At 37.5% G+C, this 17,948-nt stretch overlaps 1 protein-coding gene across 1 annotated transcript; it reads right to left on the bottom strand.

Annotated features, from left to right (window-relative positions):
• Positions 1–1,884: 1,884 nt before the first annotated feature.
• EMC7 (ER membrane protein complex subunit 7) lies at positions 1,885–13,909 on the bottom strand. Its single transcript, XM_045823942.1, has 5 exons — positions 13,613–13,909; positions 9,384–9,503; positions 6,575–6,713; positions 5,180–5,260; positions 1,885–2,352 (listed from the first exon to the last, which is right to left on the bottom strand). The coding sequence occupies exons 1-5, from the start codon at positions 13,843–13,845 to the stop codon at positions 2,200–2,202; spliced, it is 726 nt and encodes a 241-aa protein (XP_045679898.1). The 5' UTR covers positions 13,846–13,909; the 3' UTR covers positions 1,885–2,199.
• Positions 13,910–17,948: the final 4,039 nt, after the last annotated feature.

Genomic DNA, 17,948 nt, shown 5'->3' with positions numbered 1-17,948 from the left:
AATTTTATATCTGAAAAGGAATTTACAGGTCTAATCCACATCCTCAATTCACAGATGAGGAAACTTGAAGCTGACTTATTTACTGAACAAACATTTAATGGTGTCTACATGCTCAATGCTGGAAATGCAATGAACAAGACATGATGCAAAGAGGGAAAGTGGCTTGCCAGAAGTCACAAAGCAAGTTAGCAGGTAAACAGGTTCTTTGCACTAAATCCCTATTCTCTTTATTTTTTAAAAGATTTTATTTATTTTTAGAGAGAGGGGATGGGAAAGAGGGAGAGAAACATCAATGAGTGGTTGCCTCTCGAGTGTCCCCCACTAGGGACCTGGCTGGCAACCCAGGCATGTGCCCTGACTGGGAATTGAATGAGCAACCCTTTGGTTCGCAGGCCAGTGCTCAACCCCCTGAGCCACACCAGCCAGGGCTAAATCCCTATTTTCTAATAACATACAATCATTTCTGCACCTGTAAGCACACTAAGCATTTGATGAAGGTTCCATGCAAAGACAGTGAGATTTTCATATGCAATTGATGTAATAACATTCTGTAATATAAGGGGTATGTATGTATGTACATTATTATAATTCAGATGGTGTTAGACTGTATGTAAAATAACCACACATAGTTTCTTAATTAACACTTGAACACTTAAAATGGTAATTTCCTTGGAAGTGCTACTTCCTCATCATTAGGTATTTCATATACAAATTTTGACAATCCAGATTTTGAAATTTTTCAAAGTGACTTCTGGTTATACAAACTGACTCTTTATTCTGTCTCCTTTAAATTATAACTTTCACTGAACTAGTGTTCTAATATTTTATTTTCAATAAATTATTTTATATTAAAAGACCTACTTCTCACATTAACCAGTTTATATACCTTAATCATGCATCATGTAATCAGTCTGGTAACTACTTAAGTGTTTTAATACCAACAGAGATATAGTTCCTCCTTTATATATTTAATACAAATGTCCTGCACTGGGACTTAGAAGAAAGCTTATGTGCCTCATTTCAAAATGACTGATGGCACCTATTCCAAGAGGGAAAATAAACTTTTGGAACCAAACTTTCTTGCTGTGTTTTGCTGATTTAGTTACCTAAAGAAAAGCAATAGAGGAGTTCTTTAGCATAGGAAAGGACAGGACCCCTCTACTGGAAACAATACTATAGCCTCAGAGTTCCTCTTTAATTAAAACAATGCATCAGAATAGTGTGATATTTTTGTAACTTAATTAAATAAAGTTTATGAGACTCTCCTGTCTGGAAAGTAGTAATTTATATTCCAGCCACTCTGAGAACCAAGGATGGGAGGGATGAAGAAGTGAAAAGCTACCTGTGCCACACCACCAATATTACACGAAGCTGTGTCCTCAGACTCTGGAAGGCTCTCCTATCACTGTTCTTCCTTCCCCCAGCCACTCACTCCCTATTATTGTTTGTGCTCCCTCTCTTCATGTTAAGCTCTGTTAAGGACTGACACTGGAAATTATTCATCTCTGTATCCTACCATGAATCACACAGCACATACTGACACTCAATAATGACTACCATAGATGGTAACCACAATTTCAAGATTCATAACATATTCTATTTCATATATCCATACTCTGAAACTAACTGTAATAATAAAAATTAAAAAAGTACATCAGGAACATATGGTTCTACCTCAATCATCATGGTATGTTCAATGGCAAGGCAGGGCTGAGCATTTTCAATGATCTGGCTGTATAAAAAACCATGGTTCAAACTGCTGTAAAATTTATCACACACTTCTTTTTAAACAGAAAAGATCAATTTCAAGCCTCAGATAATGAAAGACAGAAGAAAACTTTTAGGATCAAAGGAAACATTAAGTGGAAATAAATGACAAGATAATTTTATCTCTGGGTTAAAACATTTTAATATACATAAGTATAGTACTTCATATAATTTATTAATGTCATTTACTATAGGACACTGTAATTAATTCAGTGACATCAATATTGACCTCACACAAAGGATGATAGCTGGGTTTTCTTGTGTACCGAGTCCAAAACATGTACTGAAGGGTTATCACACACAACAGTTATAAGAGATCAACTTTAAGGATGACTTAAGTTTACAGTAGTTGCTTCACACAGTTTTCCCTCAAGACTTGAATGCCGCCCGGCATTGCCGTGTTTGTGCAAATGCCAGCTCTGGACCACCCAACTACCTCCTTTTCCCAGCCCCACTTTTGCCTGTTTTACTGCTGCCGCTGCTAGACTTGCCAGATGATTTTGAAGAGAAGAGTCTTGTCATGAACTCAGAAACATCAGGCAATTCATGGTTGGAATTCAGCATATTCATTGACTGCTCCATCTCCTGCAGGAAGACAAAGCATGATGACATGAAAGGCAGAGGGACCCTTTGGGTCACTAAACAACTAATACTTCCATTAAGGGAGAAGGAGAGGAGTAGAACAAGTAAAAGGCACTGGTTCTAAGCAAGAATGCAATGTCATATCCAGGAGCACTTCAGAAACCCTGTTTCATACCTCCTTTCTACCACTAAGCAGTTTGATCCTTAGTAAATTCCAATAAATGCTTCCCTAGGCTTTGATTCAGTTCAAGTTTTTTTAAAAGGCATTTCCTCTGATAATGGACATATATGACCATATTCCTGCCATCTTATGTTTTCTGATTAAAATGCTTTCTTGTTGTTTTGATGAGTGTTTTTTTAACTCATGCTTTCTTTAGATGAATACAACCAGCATATCAATTTTTATCTATCAAGGCATCAGAGTAATTTGGAAGGTAACAGCAGTTTTCCCAACACTTGAGTCCTAAGGCCCTTAGTAATAAATCTATGCTGTACAGCTTGGGTGACCTCAATTACAGCATCCACAGCAAGCAACACAAATGCTACAAACAAGACACTGGCAGGATGGGATAAGGATCTGGCACTTTTATTTTGAGGTTTTTGTCCTCCCCCTTATTGAGCCAATAATCCATGAAGTACTGTTCCACCTTCAACAATATTAATATAATGTCTGCTTCATTTGAATTTTACATGACATCTCAAAAACGAACCTAAAATTGTATTAGTTCAGACCTAAAAAAAAAAAAGCAAATACTATATTATCTGTCACTTAAAATTGAACATCATTATGGTATCAATTTGGGCTTTCTCCCCAAAAGTAGAATTTATACATGGGTTTTCAAGGAGGCCAGGAAAAGAAACATTACAAATAGCCCCGGCCAGGGTGTGGCTCAGTGGATTGACCGCTGGCCTTCAAACAAGTTTTACTGGTTCAATTCCCAGTCAGGGCACATGCCTAGGTTGCAGGCCAGGTCCCCAGTGGGCAACCACACATTGATGTTTCTCTCCTTCTTTCTCCCTCCCTTTCTCTAAAAATAATAAAGCCTTTAAAAAAAGGAAAAAAGAACATTATAAATATGTTAACATGCCCTAATAATCAAGAATGAGACCTGGCTGTGTGTGGCTCAGTGGCTCAATGGACTGAGTGCCAGCCTGCAAACCAAAGGGTTCTGGGTTTGATTCCCAATCTAGGGAACATTCCTAGCTTTCAGGCCAGGTCGAGAGAGGCAAGGACATATTCTCTCCCTCTCTTTCTCCCTCGTTTCCCCCTCTCTAAAAATAATAAATAAAATCTTCAAAAAATTTTTATAAAGAATTAAATATATATGGTAATAGGTCTTGAGTCCTTGCAAAAATGTATCAACTGTATTTTCTTTAAGACTTGATTTTTAGAGAGGAAGAGAGGGAGGGAGGGAGGCAGAGAGAAGGAGAGAGAGGGAGAGAAACATCAATATGCCAAAGAAACATCCATCAGCTGCCTCTCGCATCCCCTCAACTGGGGACCTAGCACACAACTCAAGCTTGTGCCCTGACTAGGAACAGAACTGGCGACCTTTCTGTTTACAGTATGACACCCATCCCACTGAGCCATACCAGTCAGGGCTCAATTCTATTTTTTAATCTGTTCAATTCTGCAAATTTTGAATGAACAACTTTTTATACTGCTTACCATGTACAAAGCACTTTGCAAGTAATGAACTTTTAATTTCATGTGACTTCTGATGCTGCCTTCTGTTTATGCCAAAGAGAGTTGGCTTAAAAGATAAAAGGACTGTACAGGATGTATATTTTCTAGCCAACACTGAAGCAGAGATGCCAAGATTTAGTAATAAAATATTATGAAACATCATAAAGCTTTCTTTTTCCAGGAAGCTTTTTCTGCTATTCCAGCTTGGAATAAATGCCTCACCTTCTACAGAACTTTATCACCTACTATCTCAGCAAACATTTTTATTTATTTTATTCTTACCTTATTTTTCTATTTAAAACACACCTCTGCACACACATATACACACTCCCCTCATGGCAACAAGAATCTTTTATAAATCCGTTCTATCCCTACATTTAACTGGATTATGAGCTTGCTGAGGACAAGGGTGATATAATTATTCATCTGCATATTCCCTGGTACCCAGAACCTAGAAATTGATTAGTAAATATTTTTCAGTAATGAAAAGACGTCAACACATCAATACATTAATTATAATGAAAAAACTTGGAACTAAGAAGATATTTGTTGATGTGTTAGAATGGACAATGGTTTTTAAAAAATTGCAGATTCACTATGGAAGCCAACATTTAAAAGAGACAAAGCACTAAACGTAAAGCATCCTCCTTGGCAACTCCTCTCTCCCTTGCCAAACCAGCACAGTCTTGTGGTACAAAGTCTGAAAGCCACTATTCTATTTTTCTCCCATGGTCTATTCACATCGTTTTCATGTGTCTGAACACATAACCAAGTGTGTACTCTAAAGAGTTTCGTAAAAATAGATTATAAGAAACTATCATTTTGCAAAATATTTGGGTTAGGTGTACCAGGATTATTACGCATTTCAATTGTCTAACAAGTGAGGCACAAACAGTCTAGTACTAAGTAGAATATTTTAGCTATGTGAAGAGTCCCAGGCCTTTATCAAGCACAACCAAATGAACTGATCTGTTCCAATGGAAATGACTGACTAGGTGCCAGGAACATTGTATTAACACCATTTCTAGATGAATCTGGCTTGGAAACTAGGATAGAGTTGAAAGACCCGAGCCACCCAGACACAATGGACGGACCAAGTATCAGAATATGGTTCAAAAATTCACAGCTGGACAACCATCTTACCCGTCTCATTTCAGGATCACTTGTGTTGACCACTTTGGGCAGAAGTACAAATATCAACAACGGAAGAACCATCATCATAACCTGTGGGGGAAGACATTCAGAAGATATTTCTTCCCACTTAATAGTAGGACAAAATATGCATCTAATACCCAACGATAAAATTAAAAACTTAAATGTTGTATACAAAATAAAACTAGGAGCAACTACCTCAATTCTACTGAATCAGCCCTGTCGATAGCAAGGTGCTCCTCAAATGTCTGACTATTGCAGAACATAAAAGCCTTATCTATGTGTGTTTGGAATTTACATCTCACTTTGCATTTGTGCCACCCACCATTGTGCAGTTTACAGTTTTATTTAGCATGAATAATTCGCAAACAGAACTATCTATTCACTCTCTTCAGTCTGCGGTCTGGCTTTGGGATTGGTGATCCTGATAGCCAGTGGGGCTGCTATTTCCAGATGACTGCGGTTCTTGGAGAAAACATTGTATTGTACTTCTCATTAATGTACACCCCCTACAGCCCCCAATGTAACGCTAGGCAACTGCTTTAGCAGATAAGTTCGAAAGATGACCTAGAAGCTTATAGCACTGGATATGCTTCCATGGAATTTCAAAAACAAGAAGATGGAAGATGTTTCTTAGTAAGTTTTGAAGTCTCATTGCTGAGTTCTCCCGTCCACTCTACCCTTCTGCTTCTTCACCCCGATAGGAGATTCTAGGTACTCATTTATTGCTCTCTAAAGGATATACAGCCCCAAACATTCCTATTTGTGATCTAAATAGGTATCAGCAAGGAATATGAACAAAATTTAAGACAATTCTAACTTAATAATTCAACTTTCAAAAGCAGCAAAAAAAGCCAATTTGTTTCTAACAAATATATTCTATTAGTATTTTTTAATTAGTAAAAAACATCACATCAGTCTCATGATAATACCAAATATTTAAATTACCACAGAATAAGTTCTTTGCTCAATATACATGCCAAAAAGGAAGAAAAAACCTTAATGATAACATCAATAAAGGGCTGGTTAATAAATGATGGCACACTCATCAATGGACTAAAACGTAGGTAGCACGGAATAGGAGACAGCTCCCACAGACTTACCACATATTCTTACTCTACTTGAATTTTAAAACATTTCATCATAAATAAGTATTTATCCAATTTGTGTCACACATTTCAATGTCAAATCTGCCATGTTAACTCTCACTGTATTCTTTTCCTTATATATTCCTAAAACACTATTTTCTTGAAATCCACAAATTATTCACAATTATCCTTTCATCCAACAATCTGACTTCAGCTATCTCACAGGGGTTAAAAGTTTTCAACACCTAGAAGCAAATTAGAGATTAGTAATGCTACTTTATTATAGCCTGATACATACCATCGGGTTCATGAGAAAGTCTGTCCAGCCCCACGATTCCCTTTTAATAAAGTAAGAAGGTGGACCTGAAGATTTCATTTGGAGAGGATAGGGCAATCTAACCACTTCTGATGTTTTGATGTAATTCACGTATCTTGCTCTGATAAAGCAACATGAAAAAAGGCATCAATAATTCTACTAAAAACATTACTAGTTAAAAAAACTGCCTATATAGCAATGCCTTATAATTACCTTTAGCTTTCCCCAAATAGTCAGGTATCTAAACTTTTGACCTTGAAAATCTAATCAAAATAGTTTTATCTGTGTATCTAAAATATTTAGCAAAATGTAGAGAAAGAACTCAAGACTGGAATCAAGCTACACAGTTAAAAAAATAGCTATACATATTTTACCCAGCATTTCTGAGGTTTTACATTCTGCCAAAATGTCAGAAATGGAAGTTTCACGTATATTTGAAACTAACTTACCAAGTATGCTTATAAAACATTGGTCAAGAACATTAGGATCTTCTACGAATCCTATCTTGTTCTCTACTCTGTCCCACCCCCAATTATTAATTATTGGGTTTTTTTTTTACCTATGCTTCAGGCATCCAATCACCAGGAATGGACCTGAGTATATGAATCCCACTGCTACCACCAGTCCTTAAGTGCTAAAGCAGGAAGTACTCTTTACCCAAGGTAAAAAAGCAAATAAAACTTTGTATTTAGAAAAATATTTCTATTTGCTTAGACTACAAATTCAAAATTCAGAGTAAGAGAATAAATAAAAATAAATTAGTTTTTAATAGACAAGTATCCTCCTTTAACAACTCTCATTCCCTCCAGTACTCAGTGTTTGAAATTTTTAAAAAATTTAACCTGTCTGTAATATATACTATAATCTACATATCCCCCATCTCCAACCCTGCAATTCAAAATGTGTACAGTCATTAAGTCCTCTTAAAGGACTTAAGTCCTTTAAGTTTTAGATTTCCATACTAGAATTTCACCTGTACATTTTTTTAAAAATCTTTGTCTCTAAAAAGACATGAGAAAGTCGATACCACATAAGGTTCATGTACTTTGAAGCAATCCATTTAGTCCATCAAGGATTACTTATAAACATATTTGTAAGGTATTAGCTTCAATTCAAGCTTCACCCTTGCTCTAAACTTCAGAAAGAGAAAAAGTAATTTGTTTCCAAAGAATGTACTTTTAGTGACATCATGGTACTGGTTTCATGATAACATTAAGAATTTAAATGACTACAGAATCACCGTCTCTGTTCATTATACATGCTAAGGAAGGAGAAAGAAAATCCTACATGTCCCTCGGTAGGAGCTGGTCATAAAAACAGACTGATATTCGGGTGATGTAAAGGATAAGACAGCTTTATGTGTTACCCTATTTGAATTACATATGATACTTTAAAAACTTCCAATACTAACAGAAAGCAAAGAGAGAAGTAAAACATTTTAGGAGTAAACACTAACTCAACTACAAATATTATGGTACTAAGTGAACATATTTCTTATAATGTCAACTCAATTTGATCAACCTGAATAGGCTTGGCACATACTGAAAATGTCAGTAAAACACAGCTCCTCCAACCCCAAAATTATTTTTGCCATTGCATGGCTTGTGCTTTATTATAGCAACATGGAATAATTTTGTGGTAGCTCAAAAAAAGAAGACACATTACCATTCAAAACTGTTTCATATTTGTTAATTATACCTCAGTAAAGCTGGAACACATAAATATGTAAAACTGCTTCCTATACTTCCTGGAGAGATTAGAACAAAAAGAATACTATTGGCAGCAGACAATAACAAAATAAACAAATAAATAAACTGGAGGTTATAACAAAAGGCTGCATCTGAACACCGTGGGTATCTACACAACTGGTTCCAACTGCAAATGTGTCTATAGTATTCCATACTCAGAGCCTGAATTAATCCAAAATTCTTTTCACCTCAAATTCAAATCGCAACATCTACTTACAAATTCTGAAATTTTCTCCTAGTCTGCCAGGCTCTAATGCTGTACTTTCCTTTTTCTTATCATGATGTTTACTTACTTCGACATAAACTCTACAATGTAATCTATTATTTTCCCAAGAAATATTAAATTTCCATTGCATATTAAATATTCCACAAAGGAAGAACTATAAAGTTTCTAGGTCAACATATTATCAAATGGGCACTAAGGGGCATCATCAAACTATTTCAATTAAAAACAAGTAATAAATAACATTTCCAATTTAGAAAGTTAAATTATTTCCAACTTTATTCACATTTCAATTATAACTTTCACAGCACTTTTTTTTAAAATCCTTAACCGAGGATATGTTTATTAACTTTAGAGAGGTAGGGGAGGGGGGAGGGAGAGACAGACAGACAGACATTGATGTGAGAAACATTGATCTGTTGTCTCCATATGCATCCCAACTGGGGAACAAACCCACAACTTAGGTATGTGCCCTGATGGAACCTGCAACCTTTCGGTGACCAGGATGATGCTCTAAACAACTGAGCCACCTGGCCGGAGCCACAGTGCTTTTGCTTGGATAGTAAGTAATCTTACGTCTTCCCTATATAATTAGATTAGGAGCTTTAAAGTAAATTTTAAGCTAGAGTAGAAGAAAGTTCAACTTTACAATATTATCAATCCTCAGAATAAAACAATATAAAGATGTTTTAAGTGTTTGAAGGAATACCTATAGTTTAAATGAGAACATTTTCAACCTTAATTGTAAATTCTGAAAGTAATATAGAATGAGGTATATAGTAGCCCAGACTTCAGTGAAAATTAAATCAGTTGCTCTCACCTCATTTTTCCTTTTGAAGTAATGTCCACTCTGATGGGATCAAACCTATAAGCAGGAGATATAACTTCCACTACATAGGATCCAGAGGGTATGTCATGAACCACAAAACTCCCATCTGTCCTAGAAAAATGAAAATCTTATTTAGTCACTACTGATTAATAGTGTATCCTTTTCTTATGTTTTAGATCATCTGTTAATACCCAATGAATTCCAAGAATGACACTCAGAGCAATTAGCAAAACAACAACAACAACAAAAAAAACACCCCAGACTAGCAAGAGTTGTCTCATTCTTCAGCTTCCATAATTATACTGAATGGGTTCTGAAAACACCCTAGACACTTCACAGTGGCAGAGAGCCCTGACACAGAACTACTTCTGCTCCCTCTGTGGAACAGAGATAACAGGTGTCAGGAGCAGTTTCTATTTGGAAGCCATGTCTTTATTCAAGGAAAGTTATCAATATACATTATTACTACAACATTAGTGGTTCCAATTTTGCCAATCCCCTCCAACGATTTCTAAATTAAAATGGCTTTTTAAAATAGTTTTAATTTGCACTTTGTGGTTCTTTCTTCCTGTTTTTGTAGTTAAAACCATTAATCTTTTCCTACCTGCTTTGTCATAAACTTTCTGGGCTTAGAAAACCATCCCATTAAGAGCTGATAATTACATGTTCACAGATCAAAGTTAATGCTCTGATAATGAATGAGAAACTGCCATTCTAAGGAAAAAGAAGTTTCTGTTTCAGGAAAACAAATGATTGATTCTAAAAAGAACAACTTTATCAGAGAACTCCCAGTATCATAATAATATTTTCAAATGATGCTTCTTATTATTTGGCTCTTTCACTATTAAAGGAATAACTGATTCCTGCCATATCCACAATATTTATTAAAAGAGTAAGGGTAAGTATTCCCTGCTACTTCAAAGCACACACTTAACTAAAAGAGAATTGAAATGTAAACATCGAGTTAATTTTATTCCTGAGCTAGATGTCTTCCATTTGCCCTTCAGACCCCTCTCCCCCATCCTTCTCTCTGCACACTGGAGGAAGGGAAGAAAACACGCTTAGCATCTTCTCCCCAATTTCTCTCTTCAAGAGGCCACCTCTGACTGGTGGCATCAAGGCACATAGTTCCTCCTCACACGGTCTTTTCTTCCCTTCTAGCTTCCTCCCTTCAGGCTTAAAGTTGATAATAGACTTGAGGTTGTAAACTTTAGGGTATTATGCAATCTGGTTGCTCCCCAACACCATGATTACACTATTTAATCTTTTCATTAAACTTTCCTTGAGTTCAGTAAAATGACAGCAAACTCACAATTATTAACAACCACATCTAAAACAAAAACAAACTAAGCAAACAACTAGAACAGGAACAGAACCATAGAAATGGAGATCACATGGAGGGTTAGCAATAGGGGAGTGCGAGGAGGAGAGAGGGAGAAAAGGTACAGAGAATAAGTAGGATAGATGGTAGGTAGAAAATAGGGGGAGGGTAAGAGTAGTATGGGGAATGTACAAGCTAAAGAACTTATATGTACAACCCATGGACATGAACTAAAGGGGGGGAATGTAGGTGGGAGAGGGTGTGCAGGGTGGAGGGGAGTGAAGGGAAAATGGGACAACTGTAATAGCATAATCAATAAACTATATTGAAAAAACACCTTTCTTCAAATTATCTAATTTGTCTGTATCTTCTGTTTCTTGATGGAGCCCTAACTGAATACATTTCAAAATATTTTTCTAGGTCCACAACAAATACAGAATTAAACTAATGACTGTGTAACATAAATAATAGCAGAACCAACTGCCTATAGAAAATGCAAATAGATTTTTCATCCTAAGGTAAATATTTTACTTTAGAAAGATGACACAAACTTTATAATGACATTTTAAAACTTGGCTTTAAAACTGTACTCAACAATATATAAGGCCTTGTTGGACCATATTTTGAAAGAACAATTACATAAAAGCATTTTTAAGATAAGTGGGGAGCCCTGGCTGGCGTAGCTCAGTGGATTGAGCCCGGGCTGCGAACCAAAGTGTCCCAGGTTCGATTCCCAGTCGGGGTACATGCCTGGGTTGCAGGCCATGACCCCCAGCAACCGCACATTGATGTTTCTCTCTCTCTCTTTCTCCCTTCTCTCTTTAAAAAATAAACAAATAAAATCTTTAAAAAATAAATAAAAATAACAATAATTTTTAAAGAAAAAAAAAGATAAGTGGGGAAACAAATGGACTGGGTATTAGATGATGTTACAATATAAATTTTGTTGAATCAATAATGGTATTGTATTATTTTCTAAAACTTTATCTTCTAGGCATACATAATTACATTTTTACAAGTGAAATAATATCTTTGGGATATTTCAATAGCCTAGAAAAAATAAATGAGGTATAGAAGAGAAATGAAACAAAACAGTAGACTGTGATTAGTATCTAAGGATTCACTAATTGTTTATTTTAGCTTATGTCTGTAATTTTCCATAATAAAACATTCATAAAGATACAGTACGTAATCTTCCTATATCAAAAACTGAAAACCACCTAAATGTCTAAAAACAGAGGACTGGTTAAAGGTTTATTTATATATGCAGTGATAAAAATGAGAAGTGGCATGAGGAGTCCTAAGGCCAAACTTCCTTCATTCCCCTTAACCAAGCCCCAAGCAACTTCCAATAGGCACAAACAGGAATCAAAACTGCACACTATTTATGCATAACAGGCACAAGACAAATTGCCTATCCCTCTTCCAACAAGTTTGGCAGGACAAACTCCTTATATTCATTCTTAATCAATCTTTCTACATGCAAATGGAAAAACATGAAATGGCATCAGGAACTACTCACAAAATATTAAGCAAAAAAAGCAGGTTACAAAGGATATATACTGTATTTTACTAAAAATATAGATCACGATTCCAAGAAAGGCTAGGAAAGATAAAAGAAAATGTTGAGTTGTTGTCTCTATTTTATTATATTTTCTTCAACATACATATTACTTAGATCTATTATTTTTAAATAAAAATAATAAATGCTTTTTAAAAGAATTGTGTACTTCAGGAAATAAAAGGGCAAATGGTCAAGTAAGACTAATTTTCCAAAACTTAATGAAAGCTTTATCATTAAAACACTGTTAACTAGATTAAACATAAAGAATTCCCTAATGCCAGATCTTTAATTAGACAGATAACATTAAAATCATGGTTGTAAGCTTCTTGTCATTGTTTATAAATCTGAGGTTGAAATCCTCATTCAAAGACATCTGGATGATGTGAATATTTGCAAATCAAATTTAGAACTAAATGTCAACGTTTAAGTGGTCTGGTTCTCAGACACAGATTGCTGGTGCACAAACCCACCAGAAAAACACTCCTTCCCCAAATATTTTTTCAGTTCGTAGTTTCATTTTCCAAGCAGTGATTGAAAGATTTAAAACACCACACGTGTCTAAACATCTGAAAAGGAGGCTGCCACAAAATGAGAGTGCTAATAAATTCAACACGACTTTTAATACAGTTTGAAATCCCCGTTTCTACTAACAGCTAGAGAGGACAGAAGCGCGTAAGCAATCCCAGTGAAGCCCTAGTCCCACATAAATGCCAAGTGTAACGTTGCAAATCCCTCGATGAAGTCAAGTGCAAAAACGAGCAACAATTCCACCTAGAGGCGAAAAGGGTGCTTTGATCAGGGACTTCAGGGCCTATTAATTTTAGAAGCAGCATTAGTCTCCCAGTCTATGTCATCACCAGAAGCCCTTTGGGCTTTCAGAATTCCCCATTTGCTTACCATCTTTCTACACAACATCAAGCTACGAAAAGACTGCAATGAGTGGAAAAAAATAAATAACAATAACCGGCCAGATTCCAGGGAAACCAAATGAGATGCAAATGAAAGAATTCAGCAAGAGACAAATGAGGGGTCCATCTGTCCCCAGAGCCCATAAGTGGTCGTCCCCATACAGGGCCATCACGGAGTTGAAGGTAGCTGACCCCACCTCCTCCGGCCCTCGGGCAAGCACCTGCTATCCTCATTTCTGAGGTGCGAGACTGGGAAGGGGAAAGCTTCCGACAGCCTCCCAAAGTCTCCCGGCACAGACGGCTAGCGGCACCTGCCCCTTCATTCTCCGACTGCGACGTCGGCAGCTCTTGACACTTAGTTCTCCCGGGGGTACTTCCCCTCCGGCTTCCATCCCAACCGTTCTCCCGCGTTCCTCAGGATACTCACTTAAGGAAGCCGACGTGCTCTTCTCCGTCTACCAGCACTCGGGCCGCCGAGATCCAGTCCTGAGGCTTCACTCCTGGAACAACCGCACGCCCCTCAATCTTGAAGCGGTCTCCTATGCCAACCCCAATGCCCCCCGACCCGTCCGCAGAAGCCCCGTGGACCTCCGAGCTGTGAATTTTCCCTGCTAGCAGCAGCAGCAGGACGAAGAAGGGGCCCCACGGAGCGGCCGCCATGACAGCAGCTCTCAGCGGTCGGGCCAGCTGCCCCAGAAGCCCTCCCAGTCTCCCAGGCGCCGCCGCCGCCGGCCGACGTCATCACCGCGCGTCCGGCTCTGGCGCGATTTGCGGGCTCAAACCCGATGACGGGATTGTTGGGCCCGTCGACTTGCGTGGCGGAAATGAGGCGGCAGTTCCTCGCGCTCGGATTTGGAAGGCAGTCTGAGGGGCGCGTCTAGTGAAAGGGGCCGCCCACAAAACCCAAAGTGTGTGTTGCTGTGGCAACCACCGAGGTCGAGGACCTCGAGGGAGTCAAAGGTTGGACTGAAATGGACAAGGATCTGCAGCAGTGTCTGCAAGTGATACTAGGGCTCTGGTAGTCAGGCACAGAAGAAAACGTTTAAAGGAAGATGTATATGAAAAGGCTCCCGTTTGTATGTTCAAAGGAGATAATGTCTGTACAGAGAAAATAGCTGGAAAAACACGTACGTATTTACGAAGGGTTGCCTCTGGTGAAAAGGGGACGAGTTGGAGGACATTCATCTGACACCACACCATCGCTCCTATTTTGAATGCTTTGTGGTGAGCATAACAACAGCGTTGTTGATAATGGGGCTACGCCGAGATTTCAGAGTCATTTTCTTGATGATAAAAATGAAAATGATTTGCCGGGGGTTTCTGTTGGCGTTAAACATTGTCCTCTCTACTGCAAATCCCTAATCAAGATTATTAAGGGAAATGCATGTTTTGCCCTGGCAGTCTTAGAATTGGCCTCTCATGGGAGAATAACACAAATTGAGAAAAAGATAAAAGAGCCAAGTATTCTGAACCCCTGGCTGGAGGTGTGGGCGAGGGGTGGGCACTCTATTCTGATCATCAGCAACTGCTTCTTAGGTGTACGTTCCCTAAGTCTTTTCAAGATTGCCATTTCTTCGCATTTGATCTTTGAAAGAAGGAGATCTGCTGTAAAAGATTATCAGGCCTGTAACTCTTTCCGCCACGAACAATCGTCATAACTATGCTAAAGTATGAAATAAAATTTCACTTCTCTAAAGTGATATTAAACTTAAAAATATGCTGAAATATTAATAGCTTCAACCCGAAATTTTCTGATTTTTTCTTCACATATTTTTGGTGACCCTGCTCTCCTGGTGGCTTCGACACGTGTTTAACCTAATAATCAGTGTTGGTCTCAATAGCCCAAGCAGGAGCTGAGAAGTTTACTTTTTATGTGGGGCAGGGAGTGGAAGAGGACCAGCAGCAAACCTCAGCTGAGCTCTTTGTGTCCCCATATCTGCATCTCTTTTCCCCCCTATTTTCTTGTCAGTCTAATACCAAAGTATCCAATGTTTTGCAACCCTAAAATGCCAGACATATATCTCCACAGTCATTAAATAAAGGAGAGAAGCCTCAGCAATGTTTTCAGGTAGTGTGAAGTTTTGTTATTTATATGGGCTTTTTTCCAAGTAGATCACAGAATTGCACAAATATTCAATGCCAAATTATGCAAAAGTTATTTCAGAATGTATCCCTTGGACTCCTGTCTTATAAAAGAAACTGTAATGGTAATGAAATATGTTACAAAGATTTTGTACTGAACCTGCTGTGTTTGCTCAGCCAGGTCCATTTTCTGCTCGTCACTGCTTTGTGCCCTGGAAGGCTGGACCTTGAAAAATTGGAAAAATTTGGTTCCTTTGTCCTCTGGGTGCTTCCAGTTGGGTTCAGCCAACAGGAGGGATGAATAGGACATCCCTTTTTGTTCCCTTACCCTACCCATACTTCTACAAAAAGTCTAATAAAGGGATAATTTACAATCCACCCCCTCAAGTCTCCCATCTATTTCCTGCCAAGACGCTGACCCATATAGATTTCAAGCAGACCTATTTATCTCAATTATGGAAAATACCATTCAAGTGAGAGGTGACCAGTTTATGATCCACACCCTTTGCTTCTCTCGCTCTTCCTTTTTTGCTGCCAGGCTCATGGCTTCTTCATATCATGGCCACAAGGGGGTGAGCCAGGATAGGAACAGAGATGACACTTAAAAAAACAACATGGAATTTTTATGAAGGTTGGAGTATACCAACAGAGGTTCACTCTGGGTTTTACAGATAATATTTATTTTGTGTTTTTTAATGATTTTTCTGATATTTGTGATGTTTTTATACAAATATAAAGCTATTCTTAAAAATAAAGAGAGGGCCTTAACCAGGTAGCTCAGTTGGTTAGAGTGTTGTCCCAATATGCCAAGGTTAAAGGTTCAATCTCTGGTCAGGATACTTACACGAAGCAACCAATGAATGCATGAATAAGTGGAACAAGAAATCTCTCAAATCAATAAATAAAAAATAAGGGAAGAAGTTAAAATTGATAAAAAGTATATAATAGAATTTACTTTGAACTCCTAAAATTTGAATCAGCCTAAAAACAACTGTAGAGTTTTTGCGATCACTTAAAGTGGCATCTTTGATTATGATTTTGGTCTTTTTCTTCACCTCAGTATTCTGCTTGTCAGCATCTCTCAGGGTCATGGTACTTTTCAAGCTATTCTTCATAAAATGATTGTCATAGAAGAGAGAGTTGGTTATAAGGTATGACTACAAAGGAATGAGAATCATACCGTTAGCCAGTTCTCTTACATTAAGTCAGTGGGTTTGGCTTTTTTAAAAGTAGAGTACAGGCATACCTTGGAGATGTAACAGGTTCAGTTTCATATCACCAAAATCCAGTATCACCATAAAGTGAGTTGTGATCTTTATTTTAAAATGCAACATCTATGATTGCAATAAAATGAGGTATGTCTATAATACTAGCACACTGCTTGGGAAACCTCAGCTGTGCTAACCCCCAGATACCCTGCTTTTTATTTATGATTTTTGCCCTGTGAGTTTTCTCAAAGAGTTTTGAGATAAGCTAATCCTTTTTACTCAAGTAAACTGGAGCCAATTCCCTTAATATCTAAAAATGCCTTTCATCCACTAGGATATCTGGTTTGGCTGTCTGAAGTTCTCTATGGAAGTTTCCTGAAATGAATGTGTCATCTACCCATCTCAAAAGGAGTACAAGAGGCATCTAATTTGCCTTAATGTCTTGCAAAAATAAATTACAATGGGAAGACTTCACTTTCTTCAATTTACTCTAAATTCAAATCCCACCAAATTCTGTGAAAAACCTAAGTTTTCTTACACACACACACACACACACACACAGAATTCAATTCTATTTTAAGACTGCATTGGTATAAAGGCAAATATAATGCAGGCAGATTCATTATTGTATATTTGTTATTGTTTTATTTATTGCCTTTTTATTTTAAAAGAAATTAAGACATATTTGTGGGCTCCTAAAAGTATCCTGGACCCTAGGATCCTAGGCACTGTGCCTACCGTGCCTAATATATAGGTTGGTCTTGGTTTACTGAAGCCTCCAAATGAGAATTTCACGAGGAGGGCTGGCAGCCATACAGCGCTTGGCAGTGTGCTGAGCTCCCACAATCAATGAGCAGAGACAGATAGTTAGGATTCCTACAATTTTCAGACAGGATGCTTTCTGAAACTGCATCAGCAGTGTTGTGAGTTGGTCATAATTTTTAGTTCCTGCTCTTCCTACTCTTAATTATGAGTCACTGTTAATGTACTTTATCTCTTCATTTATGTGAGAGTTAAGCCTATGAAATTTAGTGATACAATTCAACATATCTTGTCTATAATTTTCCAAAAACCAGATTTTAAGACATGTTCCAAAAACCAGATTTTAAGACATGTATTGTAGTTCAAATGTCATTTGGTCTCTTAATACTAAAAGCAGAGATAAAATTTCCCACAGTGTTTTTTAGTTGTCAGAATATGTCTTTAAGTTCATATTCTTCTCTTTTAAAATAAATAAGTGACTCATACATGGGTTTGTTTTTTTGTGTACTTTGTTTTACTTCTGAAGAATCAACTTGAATGTTGAAGATGTCGTCTAGGTAGAACCTGATGCTAACGAGGTGGTGACAAAATATCCTGAGTAGGCTAAAAGCGACAAAAAGAGGTCACAATAATTTCAGGAAAGATGATCCATGATAGAAGGGCAAAGTATGGAAGCATCAGGGTAGATAGAGGAGAATGCTCATCTTTCAT

This window comes from Phyllostomus hastatus, unplaced genomic scaffold (genome assembly GCF_019186645.2).
Source record: "Phyllostomus hastatus isolate PE091 unplaced genomic scaffold, TTU_PhHast_1.1 phas_scaffold_501, whole genome shotgun sequence".
Classification (NCBI taxonomy): domain Eukaryota; kingdom Metazoa; phylum Chordata; class Mammalia; order Chiroptera; family Phyllostomidae; genus Phyllostomus; species Phyllostomus hastatus.
The sequence above is the reverse complement of the archived record's forward strand: the minus strand, read 5'-3'. Positions and strand labels throughout refer to the sequence as shown.

Bases quoted from the DNA above. Each gene is read 5' to 3' on its own strand.
- EMC7 (XM_045823942.1), bottom strand. From the start codon at position 13,845: ATGGCGGCCGCTCCGTGGGGCCCCTTCTTCGTCCTGCTGCTGCTGCTA. The intron at 6,714-9,383 runs GTGAGAGCAACT...TTGCTTTATCAG, and splicing joins ACTTCAAAAGGAAAAATGAG to AGCAAGATACGTGAATTACA. The intron at 2,353-5,179 runs GTAAGATGGTTG...GTCTTCCTGCAG, and splicing joins GTGATCCTGAAATGAGACGG to GAGATGGAGCAGTCAATGAA.